General features: G+C 32.4%; 1 protein-coding gene across 1 annotated transcript in view; it reads left to right on the forward strand.

The window, feature by feature from the left end:
- The window catches only part of Tbc1d32 (TBC1 domain family member 32), a 178,816-nt gene that overhangs the window by 111,866 nt on the left and 53,374 nt on the right, over positions 1 to 13,576 (forward strand). The window contains exons 26-27 of the mRNA XM_027953067.2: positions 453 to 546; positions 12,271 to 12,396. Coding sequence (XP_027808868.2) covers positions 453 to 546; positions 12,271 to 12,396 — 220 coding nt within the window. The remainder of the gene's footprint in view (positions 1 to 452; positions 547 to 12,270; positions 12,397 to 13,576) is intronic.

Below are 13,576 nucleotides of genomic sequence, written 5' to 3' on the forward strand. Positions count from 1 at the left end.
CTCTCTCCTTCCATCAATATACGTAGCCTGGGTTTCTCCTGGAGGTTTTATTTTGTTGTTAAGAGCATTCTTGTTTTGACTGTGACTCTGGGAAAGATTAGATAGAAATGATTGACAACAAATGGAAAACAGTTTAATGAGAAAAAAGAAAATACAGGTTTTCTTTGAAGGTTACAGTTTTTATTTCATGAAAAAATATAGTAAAAGTCATCATTATCAGTTCGAGCCACAAGAACAAGTTACCATGTCTGCTTCAGTGGTTATTTAATATTTATGTATATTTAATTTTAATTATTACTTTTTAGAATAGTGAATTATCTTTTGGCTAGTTGGGCAACAACTCTGGAATTTTAGTGAAAAAGCCAATTTAATTGAATAACATTTCAGAAAGCTATAAAATTCAATATTACTTTAAACTACTTCCTAAAGTCATTTGTCTTGCTGTTTTTTAGGGAGATGATCCATATCCTTGGCCAATGTTTTCATCATACCCTTTGCCACCCTGCTATCTGCCAGAAGTTACAAGAAATGCTGATATAAAACAAGGTAAAATATTTACTGTTAAATGATATATTATTTTTAATCCTTTTATTACAATTTGAAGAATGACTGTGTTAAGGTGGAATAATATTGATTTTCCTTCAGCATGTATACAGGGATGTATTCATGTCTGTTGCTTTGTAATTTTAAAATTTTTTTTTCTCTCTCTCTCTTTTTTTTTTTTTGTAGTGATGGGGATTGAACTTGTGACCTTACACATGCTAGGAAAGTGCTCTACAACTGAGCCACATCCCTGACCATTCTCAAGTTTCTTACTAAATTTTTATGAGGCAAAATAATTCTTATTTCTTGTGGCTGGGGTGTGACAAATTAGTCCAGTGGCAATTTTTTTTTTTTTTTTTTTTTTTTTGCTATAAAAAGAAATTAGTGATTTTTGATTTTTTGAATTCTAGATGTATAGAATATTTATTTATTCAATAGAGTAGTGGTGTTTTTGTAAGTGCTTTGTGCTCCATACAAACCTATGTACTTAAGACTCAAAATTTAATGAGAAATAAGGTAACCGTCAACTTTCCCATTTCAGAAATGGCAACTTTGTTTCCTATTCTTTAGGCAATAAACTTAAAGGTTGTTTTTGGACCTTTCTCTTCATTCCCTACAAGTAATCTGTCAGCAAATTCTCTTGACTCTGTGTATCTGAAATAAAACCACCTCTGCTTCCCCACTATCACTGTCGTTTCTCACCTGTTGCAATATCCTACCACGATCATTGTGTTGTCAGTATAGCAGTCAGAGTGAGGCTGTTGGACAACAGATTGGATCATATGACTCTTCTAAAACCCTGTAGCGTCTTCCTTATAAGGACCACAGTATTTGTGACATCCTTCCTGGCACATGCATTGTCTTAGGGAATGCCATGCAATTTCAAGCCTTGTTCTTCATTTCCCCATCATACTGAGTATGAACTCTTACTGTCTTTCTGCTCATAAAGCGCAAGTGTTTAAATAAGACATTATTCCCAATTTAAGAGTAGCGCCTATATATCCTCCTAAGAAGAGTGGTGGTCCTGACCTTGATGTGGTCAAATTAGAATGAATACCTCATTTTGATATTGCAGATATTTATGTCACTGGTCATAGATTCTTAGTAGAATGGGCAGAAATTGAGAGAGAAAATTTAAATCATGTCTAAATTTCCTTTGGACCTGACAGTACAGTAATGTATCTCTGTGAACTTAATGAGAAAAATAAAGCCAAATATGTTTTCTAGTAGTATATGACTAAATTTAAATAGTGTATTTAAATAGTTAAATAAACTAAGTACTAATTGTTTACATTCAAAAATACAATGCTTAAGCTAATAATACTTTAAGGCATGGATGTTATTTTAACAGCAAAAGTCATATACTTCCCTTTCTGCTTTTTGATTTAAAGTAATGATTCACTCATTCTGACAGGTGTTATTTTAGTCATCATTTGCACTGAAAAATTTTGGAATATTGTTTCATTGTTGTGGAAAAAGTCACTTCAGTTGTGTGCATATGGTGATATCTCCTCATTTGTCTCCCAGCTTCTAGATTTATCCTGCTTGCTACAGTTAGCATCTCCTCATCTGTTAAATTGTCTCTTGTTAGATCTTTAGCATCAGTGTTAGCTGTTTGATGATTCATCTTTATCTATAAATAAGAATCTGGAGACATCATTTGGTTCAGTTATTTTTCTTTGTGAAAATTTTTAGTGTCACATATGAAAATGTAAGTGACCCTTTAAGAGCTATTGATTAATATTTTCTCTCTCTCTCTCTCTCTCTCTCTCTGTGTGTGTGTGTGTGTGTGTGTATACATACACATTCATAAGTATGTACACATTCATTCATATATGGGCACATATATAGAGCATCACACATGAAAAATTCGAATCCATTTGGTATCAGTAATTTCTACTTGGAATATAATTTGTTATCTGAAAGTTTAGATAAGTAGGGTGAGTGTAGTAACTTATATTGCTGCCTTTGTAGGTTAAAAAAAAAAACAAAATACTGAGGAGAATGAGGGAAAAAGGAGTGTTGTACAGTGGTCAAAAGCAAGTGCTGGTTAGCATGTTAGGAGTTGTTAAAGTGACCTTCAGGAAATTCACTTATGATGTCTTCCCTGTTTGGAACTGGGTAGTCATAAGATGGTGATCTGTTCTGTTTGTTTTTATTTTTCCAATCTAGACTTTAGGTATCCTGGGAGTAATTATTATAACCCCTAGCCAGTCCACTCTATCACATCCAATTTTGGTGTCCCCAGGATGAGGATTTTTTTTCTCATAGGAGGAGGGGAAATGGCACAACTTCCATACTTAGAATTAAAAATGACCTGAGGAATTGAATAACATACTACAGTTATTATTGAAAGCAAGTTATTATTGAAAGCAATAGACATATATCAAAAAGATGAGAAATTTGTTTTTTTACTTCCCTATCATCCCATATTTATTTTATTACTTTAAAGATTACTTTTATTGTGTTTCTTCAGGCTGACATAAATTAATCTAAATTACACTTATATTGTATATAATCTTCCTTTCTACTGTGGAATGAAACCATTTTGATGTGAATTTACTCAGTTGGGGCTGGTATCTTCAAATAGAAGAGTAAGTTTTTGTGCTTTATTTGTTCATTATTCTTTTGGTATGTTTGTAGTATCACTGACAAGGCCAATAGAGCAGTCTAAGCATAGCATTGACTCACAGAGCTGCTGACAGCCAGGCTAGTTGCACTGATTGCCTTTCTCTGATCTTATAAATGTCAATAGGTTATTTGCTGAAAGCCATAAGTACATCAGTAACTTCTGATGAAAGTGAACTTCTGAATGTCCCTAGGAACTCCTGAATAGTCACTCTTTGTCAGTATATTCCTTCAGATGACCTCCTTGAAAGGTGACATCCTCAGGACTTTCTGAGAAGAGGACAGAATGATAATTAATGCGAGCCATTTGTATGAACTGATATGTTGGTCCTTCATCTCATATCCTTTCCATGGTAATTGTTCTACATGTTCTAAGTCGATTCTACAGGTCTCTTTCCTTTTTCACAACAGCATGCAGTTCACTGGTTTTTAGTATACTCACAGATATCACCAACCATCACCACCACAGAAAAGTTTAGGACAGTTTACCACCTCCAAAAAAATAATAATAATAATAGTACCCCCTCTTCCATTCATTTAGTCCTAAGCTATAAAACCACGAATCTACTGTCAGTCTCTGGAGAGTTCTCAAGTCTGGCCTCTCATTTGAATAAAGTCTTGTAGTATATGGTATTTTGTGACTGCCTTCTTGTACTTTCAATAATGTTTTCATGGTTGATGCATGTTGTAGCATCTATCACTACCTTGTTCCTCATGTTTGAAAAATTTTTTATTGTATGGATATGCCACAGTATGCTTAAGCATTTGTCTGCTAGTTAGACATTTGGATTGTTTTTACCTTTTGTCTGACACTAACAATTCTGCTATAAATATTCCTGTACAAAATTGTGTGTGAACATGTTTTTATTTCTCTTCAGTGTATACCCAGGGGTGAAATGCTGGATTACCTAGTAACTCTATGTTTTAAGCAGTTGAGGAACTGCCACAAGCTGTTTGCTAAAACAGCCTCACCAGTTCACATTTCCACCCACAGTACAAGTTTCTGAGGTCTTTGTATCATTGCTAACAGTTGTTGAGATCTCACTTTTTTATCCAGCCATCCTAGTAGTTATAAAGTGGTAGCTCATTGCAATTTTGACTTCAAGTCTCTTTATTATTAAAGATGTGAATATTTTTTCATGTGTTTATTGGCCATGTGACATAAGTCAAACTGGGAGAAATAACTATTTTTATCCTTTATTTGTTTTTAAATATTCATTTTATTACTGAATACTTTACATATTGTGAGAGGATTTTATATATTGTAGGTACAAGGGCATTACCAGATAAATGATGTACTAATTTCTTTCATCTCTTAAACTGCATTAAATTTATGGCTATGGGCCTTTGCTCTTGATGTTCTGTTTTCGTAGAGTACTAGTTCCTACTCTTCTTATGGATATTGCCTTCTAAACATTTTAAACTTAGCCTACATTTCACTCATTCAGAGAAGTTATCTAAAATATATTTATTCCTTTGCTTATCTCTCTTTCTCTCTCTCTCTGGACACATATTTCTCAAATAGCACTATGTCTTACAGTGAGCTTATTATTTATTTGTTTATTTATTTTGTAGTCTCTGTTGCTTCCCTTAGAGTGTGATTTACAAAGGGCAAAGGAACTCTGTATCTTACATGGTATTATGGTTTGGATCTTAAATGTCCTTCAGAAGGCTTGGGCCCCAGCTGACAGCACTATTTTGGAGATGGTAGAAACTTTAAGAGCTGGGGTTTAGTAGGAGGAAGTTATGTCCTTGAGGTATGGCCCTGGAGAGAGTATATTTGGAACCCAGACCCTTTCTTTTTCTCTTTCCTGGCTGCTATGATTTAAGAAACTTTGATTAAGCATACACTCTTCAGCATGATGTTTAGCCTCACCAATAGTCCCAAAGCTGAGGGGCCAAGCAAACATGAGCCAAAGTAAATCTTTCTTTCCTTTGTGTTGTTTTATTTTGTCACAGTGAAAAAAAAGCTGAGTAACAGGTAGTATAGAATATAATATTATTTATTGAATGGATGAATTATCATTGAATATTTTTTTTCCTTTTTACCACATCATCAAATTCTCTCTCTCAGACTTTTGTCACTAAATATTGGAAATTATTTCCAGGACATTCTGAAGAAAATTTAGAAATTCTTACTCTTACCTGCAAAAATCTCTGATCAGCCTCAATTTCTAGAGCACACATAGCTTTGCAGTTAATGAAAGCTCCTTGAGTTAGATTTCTGTATATATCACTCATAAAGTAGATGCCTTTATCATAGTTATTTTATCATTTACAAAGTAGTACCTTATATTTTTATGGCACATAATGTTGTGCATTGGTAGGATTACATTCCATTTTTTTCACAATTGAGAAGAATAACAAAAGCATAGCCTTTTGTTCTGTGATTACTTCAAATTTAGCCTTTTATAGCTTTGCTATCCTACTTTACAGCTCCTGCCATCACATTTTTACTTATCTGATGGGAAATTGATTTTCTGCGTGGCAAAACATTCTCTGTAATATACTATATAAAATAGTAAGTTCTATCCTGATAATCATTCCCTGTAATGGAATATATCAAATAATATTAAAATTCTTATAGTTAAATTATTCAGATGTTCCAAATTTTAAAATGACATTATTTCTGTATGAGAAAGCAGATCAATTTATATTTCACAGTGTATAATATATAAATAAATCTACCTATAGTGTCTTGCATTTTATTTTTAGCCTAAAATGAATTTTTTTTACTACCAAAATACACTTTGTTTTACTACCAATAGTATCCAAAAAAAGTAGTTAAAAAAAAAAGATGAGGGAGGCTATCATACAATTGAAGCAAATTTTATTTAAAACCTTTTTTCAATTTATAAATTTTAAGCTCTGAATGAATTTACTATATAATGTCTTGAATCATTAGTTTCTATGTATTAATCAAATGTCCAGGGAACCATATTATGTTCATAGGTAAGTACCATGAATCTAAGCTACTATATTACATCTATATTATTTGTATAATTTCGGCACTTTAGAAAAGCAGCATAAGTTAAAATTAAAAGCAGTGTTTTGTATCAATATGTTATTAATATATTATGTGTTAATGTATTAATATGTTGGGGAATGAAAAAGGCTTTTATAGGCATTATATATGAAGTTTATTTTGAACATTTTACAGTGGCAGAGTACTGTTGATGGAATAGTTAAGTAATTATTGCAATGTATTATAGTCAATATGAAAACAAATACTGATAATAGACAAAATTCCCAGATTAGAGATGGAGCCAAAGAGTTAGAGTGTCATATTCTGTATCTTTGGAGTTACAAAGTATACGATGTATGGGTAAACAAATTTTTGTGTTTTATGGCTATGTTCTTAGGATGCACACATATTTTCTTCTAGCTCATGGCCACCTCTTCATCTTAGTTATCACAATATGCTGCTATTATTTTAAATTAAAAGATATTGAAATTTAGCCTTTGCAACTACAAATTCCTATTATTTTGGCACTAGAAAATACCCCTAATTTACAAGACATTTTTCACTAATTTATGTTGATTTTTAAAAATAAAAATTCCTGTCCTTACTGAGTTTAGCTCATTCACTGGTGTGGTTTCTCACTGATACTTTGTCCTTTCAGAAATTAGCCTGTGTCCCCATTGAATTATCTTCATTTCTTTTGAATTTACAATTGGATGACTATCCACTGTATAATTCTGATAGTCTAAACTAAAAATTAGAAGACTACCAAGAGAATATGTCAGGGGGAAACAAAAACCTTCTAAGGAACAAAAGGAGAGAGAAGTAGATGGAATGCAGTTATAACTGAATTATAATAAAATAATGAAAATTACTCATTAAGGAATGACTAAACTGGATTGCCTTCATTACCAGTAGAATAGATTATGTAAAATTGAGGATTACCATTTTTTTTTGTCATTGAACCCCAAATAGAATCCTCTAGTCATCACTGTAAAAGTGCTCTAAAAATAGTAGGGTGCTGTCTGTGTAAAATGTAATACAACATAATGGCAAAAATTGTTCTGATTTTAAAAGTTTTGAGTATTCTATCTTAAACACTCAGTGCATCTATAAATGTTTTTGTTGATGACGTTTCCCTTTTATCAAATACTTATCTAGGGTTTTATGTCAAGTCAGATACTTTCTCATTCTTTTTTATTTATTGCTTCTATTCATGGAATTAAGATTTACTTTCTGCAAGTAAAGGTAACTAACTTTTATTTGACACCAACTTGTTATCTAGGAAGACTGGTAGTATGACTGAGAATCTCTCTAAACAATAGTAAATCTTGAGCTGTAGCTGTAGAGAAATTTCAGAATTTTCTTTTGAATATTATAATTTTATTTTCAAATACTTCTTACTTTAACATTTGAAACAAGCATATCTATATCAACCAGGAAAAATAGATACTAGTTTAGGTATAGTAGGATTAAAAAAAATTAATTCTTCATTTTTTTAATGTCACTGATTGCCACAGTCTGGCTGGGCACAAATGCCGCAGCTGGCTGGGCACACAATCACGAGCCACCACACAGCTTGTAGATTCAAACAGCAACTCTTTATTCCCGAACTCACACCAGCCGTCTACAATCATGTTCTGGGGAAATCCACGTTCTCTGCCCAAATCCACGTTCTCTGCCCAACTCCACCTCCACTGGGCTTCTATCTCCAAAATATACTGTCTGAATCCCGTGAGAACTCAAGGGGAACTCAGGCAGCAGGATACGCCCTATTCCCAGGAGGAATAATCTTAAACCTTAAACCTGGAACCTAAACTGGGAACGCCCTAAACACGATTATCTTAAAACCGGGAACACCCTAATCTGCCTTGGTCCTTGAGCAAGGTCACCTACATTCAATGTCGCTGCAACATGTCAGCAACATGGGGTACGCTGGCAAGGAAATTGTCATACCTACTTGGCTAATGGCTCCCAGCAACTGACTTCTTCTACAGTAAACACTTAGTTTTGAAAGAAAAGCTAATGTGGTATGATAAATCCAACAGACACTAGTATGGCAATATGTAAATCAGTGGATGTGTAACCGATGTGATTCTGCAATCTGTATACGGGGTAAAAATGGGAGTTCATAACCCACTTGAATCAAAGTGTGAAATATGATATGTCAAGAACTATGTAATGTTTTGAACAACCAACAATAAAATTTTAAAAAAAGAATAATTTATATAAAGTGGAGTATCATATCTTAAGAATACAGTTGTTGAAACAAAATAAAGATGCATAAATTTAGATTATCTTAAACATAAACATGGGAAGATATCTAAATATGTTCCCCATTAGTTATTCATGTAGTTGCTTCTTGGACACTACTCTGGATTCTTCTCCTGCTCATGATAAAGGAAAAGTGAAATGATTACTCTGTTAATCCGAATAGAAGAAAAGAATCAGAAACAAACAAATTAAATATTCTACAAATGAGTTTCTAAATTGAGTCTCTCTTACTTTATGAAGCCTTCCATGAGTTTTTGTTTTTTACAGCATCCGTTATGGTATTGTGTATAGAGTGGATACTGAGAATTACTGAATGAAATCCTAGAAAGAAGTTAGAAGTTATTAAAAGTTTCTATGTGAATAGTAGATTTTCTTTGTATTTATATTGAGCTTACATTTTTTCTCCTTTTGGAGTTAAAATTCTTTATATAGAGAACACAGGGCCTTGTGCATGTAAGGCAATACACACACACACACACACAAACATATATATATATATATATATATGGATATACGTACATACATATATGTGTATATATAGAGAGAGCATTTCTCTATTATTTATAATAAACTTACATAATAAATAACCTTTTTCTGTATTATGATCTTTGACAAACTATAATATGCCCAAGTATGAAAATATTATATTGCTCCCTATTACAATGTTTCAGAGTTTAGACATGAATTATTGTCAGCTGTCATGGTGAATTTTCTAAGCAGAAACTTGATGCTTCTTTTTTTCAATTTTTTTTTCTAGTAGTTTAAAGTAGATTTTTTACTCTGCAGTTTTTGTAGGTGCCTATAAGTCATAGTACTCAGAAGAAGCACAGAGGGAAAGAACATGCTGCTGTTCTGTCTTACTAGATAAAGCAGACCCTGCATGAGAAATCAAACTGTTAGTTATTCATGGTGACTTTATCAGAGCTAGAGGTAGAAGTGATACCAAGTCCTAATTTTTATTGTTCTCTATCTATAGAAATAATACTACACAATTAGAATTCTGTAGTAATGGCTACTATGAAAATGGTGTTGTAGCTGCTATGTTATCAAATGTCTGTAATCCCTGCCACTTGCAGGACTGAGGCAAGAGGACTGTTAAGTTAGAGGCCAGTCTGAGTTGTTCAGTGAGAACCTGATGAATCTGTTTCTATTAGTTGATTCATCTGCCAGTTGTGGGTCACATTTTTTTTCTTCACGTTAGTGTCTTTTTATTGGACATTAGACATTATTAATTTTGAATTCTAGACTTTTTTCAAAGGGTAGTGAAGCCTTTTGTGTCAGAAAATCAAGTGATTTGTGTGTATTTTGATGTTTCAAAGTTGTCATTTTTTTATAAGTGAGTGTGTAGCTTAACCCTCCTACTATAGAGTGACTTTCTAATACTGTTATGGAATATCCTGGTAGTTTACTAGTCCTGTGAGCTCTGGAGTTAGATATCTCCTAGGCATTTTCTTTATCCTTTAATCTGTTAAAGGGCATCTAAGTTGATTCCATAGCTTGGCTACTTTGAATCGTGCTGCTATAAATATTGATGTGGCTGTATCTATATCATGCGGATTTTAAATATTTTAGATAAATACTGAGGAGTGAGTGGGACAACTGGGTCATATGGTGGTTCCATCCCTAGTTTTTTATAGAATCTCTGTATTGCTTTCCAGAATGGTTGCACCAATTTGCAGTCCCACTAACAATGTAGGAATGTATCTTTCTCCCAGCATCCTCACCACACTAACTATTTGTATTCTTGGTAATTGCCATTGTGACTAGAATGAGATGAAATCTCAGTGTAGTTTTGATTCACATTTCCCTGATTCCTAGACGTTTTTTTTTTCATATATTTGTTGACTGATCATATATATGTTTTTTTCATTTGGAGGAGGTAAATGGCAGGGTTGTACCTGGATAAAAGAGAAAAAACAGAAGGAAACAAAGACCAGACACACACACACACACACACACACACACACGCATTTGTTTTTTTTAATTGTGCTGCTAGTGATTTTAGGCTTAAGAAAATATATAAAGATACATTTAACATGAAAACTTTTTTAGCAATAACATAATTTTGATGTAACTATGACATTAAGTTTAAATATTTTTATTGAAAGAAATTTTCTCCTTTGATTTAAATAATATGAAAATTTTATTTAATTATTGTTTTTATTTTTGAGGCTCTTGATAAAATGTTTCACATCTTTATAATCAATATTTAAAGAAAATATTACTACTGAATGTCAGAATTATATACTCTTTTTCAATGAAACACTTTTTTGTGTGTATTTATTTGCAAGCATGCATATGTTTGATGTATCTGTGTCTTTATGTGTTTGTATCAGAGAGTATTTGTGCAGCTTTGATAAGAAGTGTTTTTGATGGCCTGAATGTCAAGTAGGGAAATAGTTACATAAATTGTCAATTTTATATATGATCACAATGAAGGCCACATGACAATACATATCAGCTTTTTAAGACTAAAGAAAATGAAATTTAGATTATAGGAATGATATATGTTACTAATACCATTATATCTGTATGCAGATATACATATATATATATATATATATATATATAGAGAGAGAGAGAGAGAGAGAGAGAGAGAGAGAGAGAGAGAGAGAGAGAAAGGTATACAGTGTCCCCAGTTACCTGCAGTTTTTCCTTCCATGGTTTTCAGTTATCCACTGCCAGATTCTATCTTATGAATATTAAACAGAAAATTTCCAGAGATGAATATAAATTTTAAACTTTATGCTATTCTGAGTATGTGATGAAATCCCCCTCTGTCCCACTCTGTCCTACCTGGTTGTGGATCACCTTTTTTTCTTCCTTATCCACCCTACATATGCTACTTGTCCTTTAGTTGCTTAGTTGCCATTCTGGTTATCAAATCAACTGTTGCAGTGTCATAGTGATTGTATTCAAATAATCTTTATTTTGCTTAATTGTAAATTAAGTCTTGTTAAAATACAAGAGCAGTGATACTGGCATTTTGTTACACTGAATTCTTATTGTTCTATTTTACTATTAGTTGTTTTTAATCTCTTACTCTACCTAATTTATAAATTAAACTTTGTCATAAGTAGGTATATATAGGAAAAAGTATTATATATATAGGTCTTGGTATTGTCCATGGTTTCAGCTGTCCACTAGAGGTTTAGGAACATATCTCCCATGGTCAAGAGGGGACTTTCTATATGTGCACATGGGCACATATGCTTTAAAAGACAGAAGTTTCATGAAGGCAGTAATATGTGAATTATTATAACCACATGGGAGGAACTCCACACATATTTTGTATTTGACTGAAATTTATGTAATTGATTATAAAGCATAAAATTTGTACACTTAAATAAACAGTGAGCCAGAATAGAATATTTTAATATCTTCATCAGTTTGTTTTTTCAAGAAGAGGATCTAAATGATTGACTAGAGATCTTACACATTTACGCTTTCTTTTTACTTTCAAAGACATGAGAATAAAATTGCACTTGAATGTGCATGACAAATGAGTATAATGTTCATGGCAGCCCCATGGAATGAAATCTTAAGTTTCACACTATTAAACTGGATACTAAGTAATGAAACATTGATATAAGAGAAAGACTATTAAAGACTTATGCTTACAAAGTAACAATCCATTATATGAACTTTTAATAAATCAGTAATCCATTTTATAAGCTTTTAGTAAATGTGGTAAATATCAATTGATAGTAGATAAAATGTAATTACAGAAATATTTCTTTGAAAGCCACAAATAGAACTTTTCTGTATATTGCAACTCTTTACATATTTAACATTAATATCTACAGATGAATATATCTAGTGTGCTATATTATAATACTGTTATATCTTTTCTTTTTTATTAGACAGTGATCTTGGCAAGCTATTATTACTCTTCAAAATGTCTGATAAACAAACTAAGTGGATAGAAAATTGCCAAAAACAATTTTGTAAAATGATGAAAGCCAAACCTGATGTAATCAGTGGAAGTGGTGAGTGCATTGTTTTTGTTTGTTTGTTTGTTTTTGTATTAGAGATTGAACCCAAGGGTACTTAACCACCAAGTCACATCCGCAGTCCTTTTTATTTTGACACAGGGTCTCACTAGGTTGCTTACCAACTCACTAAGTTGCTGAGGCTGTGGTCCTTTTGCCTCATCCTCCTGAGCTGCTGGGATTATAGGCATGCACCACCACACCTGAAACTAATTTTCTGAAAACTTAATTTTTAAATTAATTTTATCTGAATAAAGTAGGAAAAAAGCTCTAACAAAAAAGAAAGTTTTAACACCAATATAAGCTAGATTTTTTGAAAACTATAATATAAAAGTGATTGTTCACTTGCAACCATGTTTTATATTTGTATTCTTTGTTATAAAATTAAAAATAGTCATTAGAAAAATAGTTAATTGTAGGAGAAACTATATTTTCAGAGAATAATGGTATATAAATGTGGGTAAGGAATCAAGATTCTTTTTATTCATTTTTTAATTTATATATTACAGCAGAATGTATTACAATTCACATTAGACATATAGAGCATAATTTTTCATCTCTGGTTGCATACAAAGTATTTTCATACCAATTCGGGACTAGCAGTGTAGATAAAGGTCCTGGGTTCAATTCCCAGCAGCACAGAAGAAAAAAAATGATTATAATTCATTAGAGAAATTCAAACTTCATGAAGCGGGCAAAGATAAGAGCCTCGGTAAGATCCTGAATAAGCAAGTGTGTGAGAACCACACATAGTAGTTACTTGCAGGATTAATTGATTAGGGAAGAACTGAACTCTGTTCATTTAACTTTCATATGATCTGATGGTATACAGGCAGTGATATTTTAAAAAATGAAATCCACAGAGGATTTGAGTGTTTACAAATATAGAGCTGTCCTAGTTTTGGGACCAGTTGTTGTGATGGTGTCTTAGCCATTGAAAAATGCTATAATAAAATATCTTAATTTGAGTTAATTGATAAGTAGTATAAATTTATTTTTCACAGTTCTCAAGTTAGGGAAATCCAAGGTCAGGGCACCATCTGGTTCATTGTCTGGTGTGGGCTTTCTCTCTGCTTCAAGAATGGTATCTTCTTACTGCATTGTTGCATAATAGAAAAGTGGGCAAGCTAGATTCTTCAACATCTTTCTAAAGGACACTAATCTCATTCAGAAGGAC

This window comes from Marmota flaviventris, chromosome 6 (genome assembly GCF_047511675.1).
Source record: "Marmota flaviventris isolate mMarFla1 chromosome 6, mMarFla1.hap1, whole genome shotgun sequence".
Taxonomy (NCBI): domain Eukaryota; kingdom Metazoa; phylum Chordata; class Mammalia; order Rodentia; family Sciuridae; genus Marmota; species Marmota flaviventris.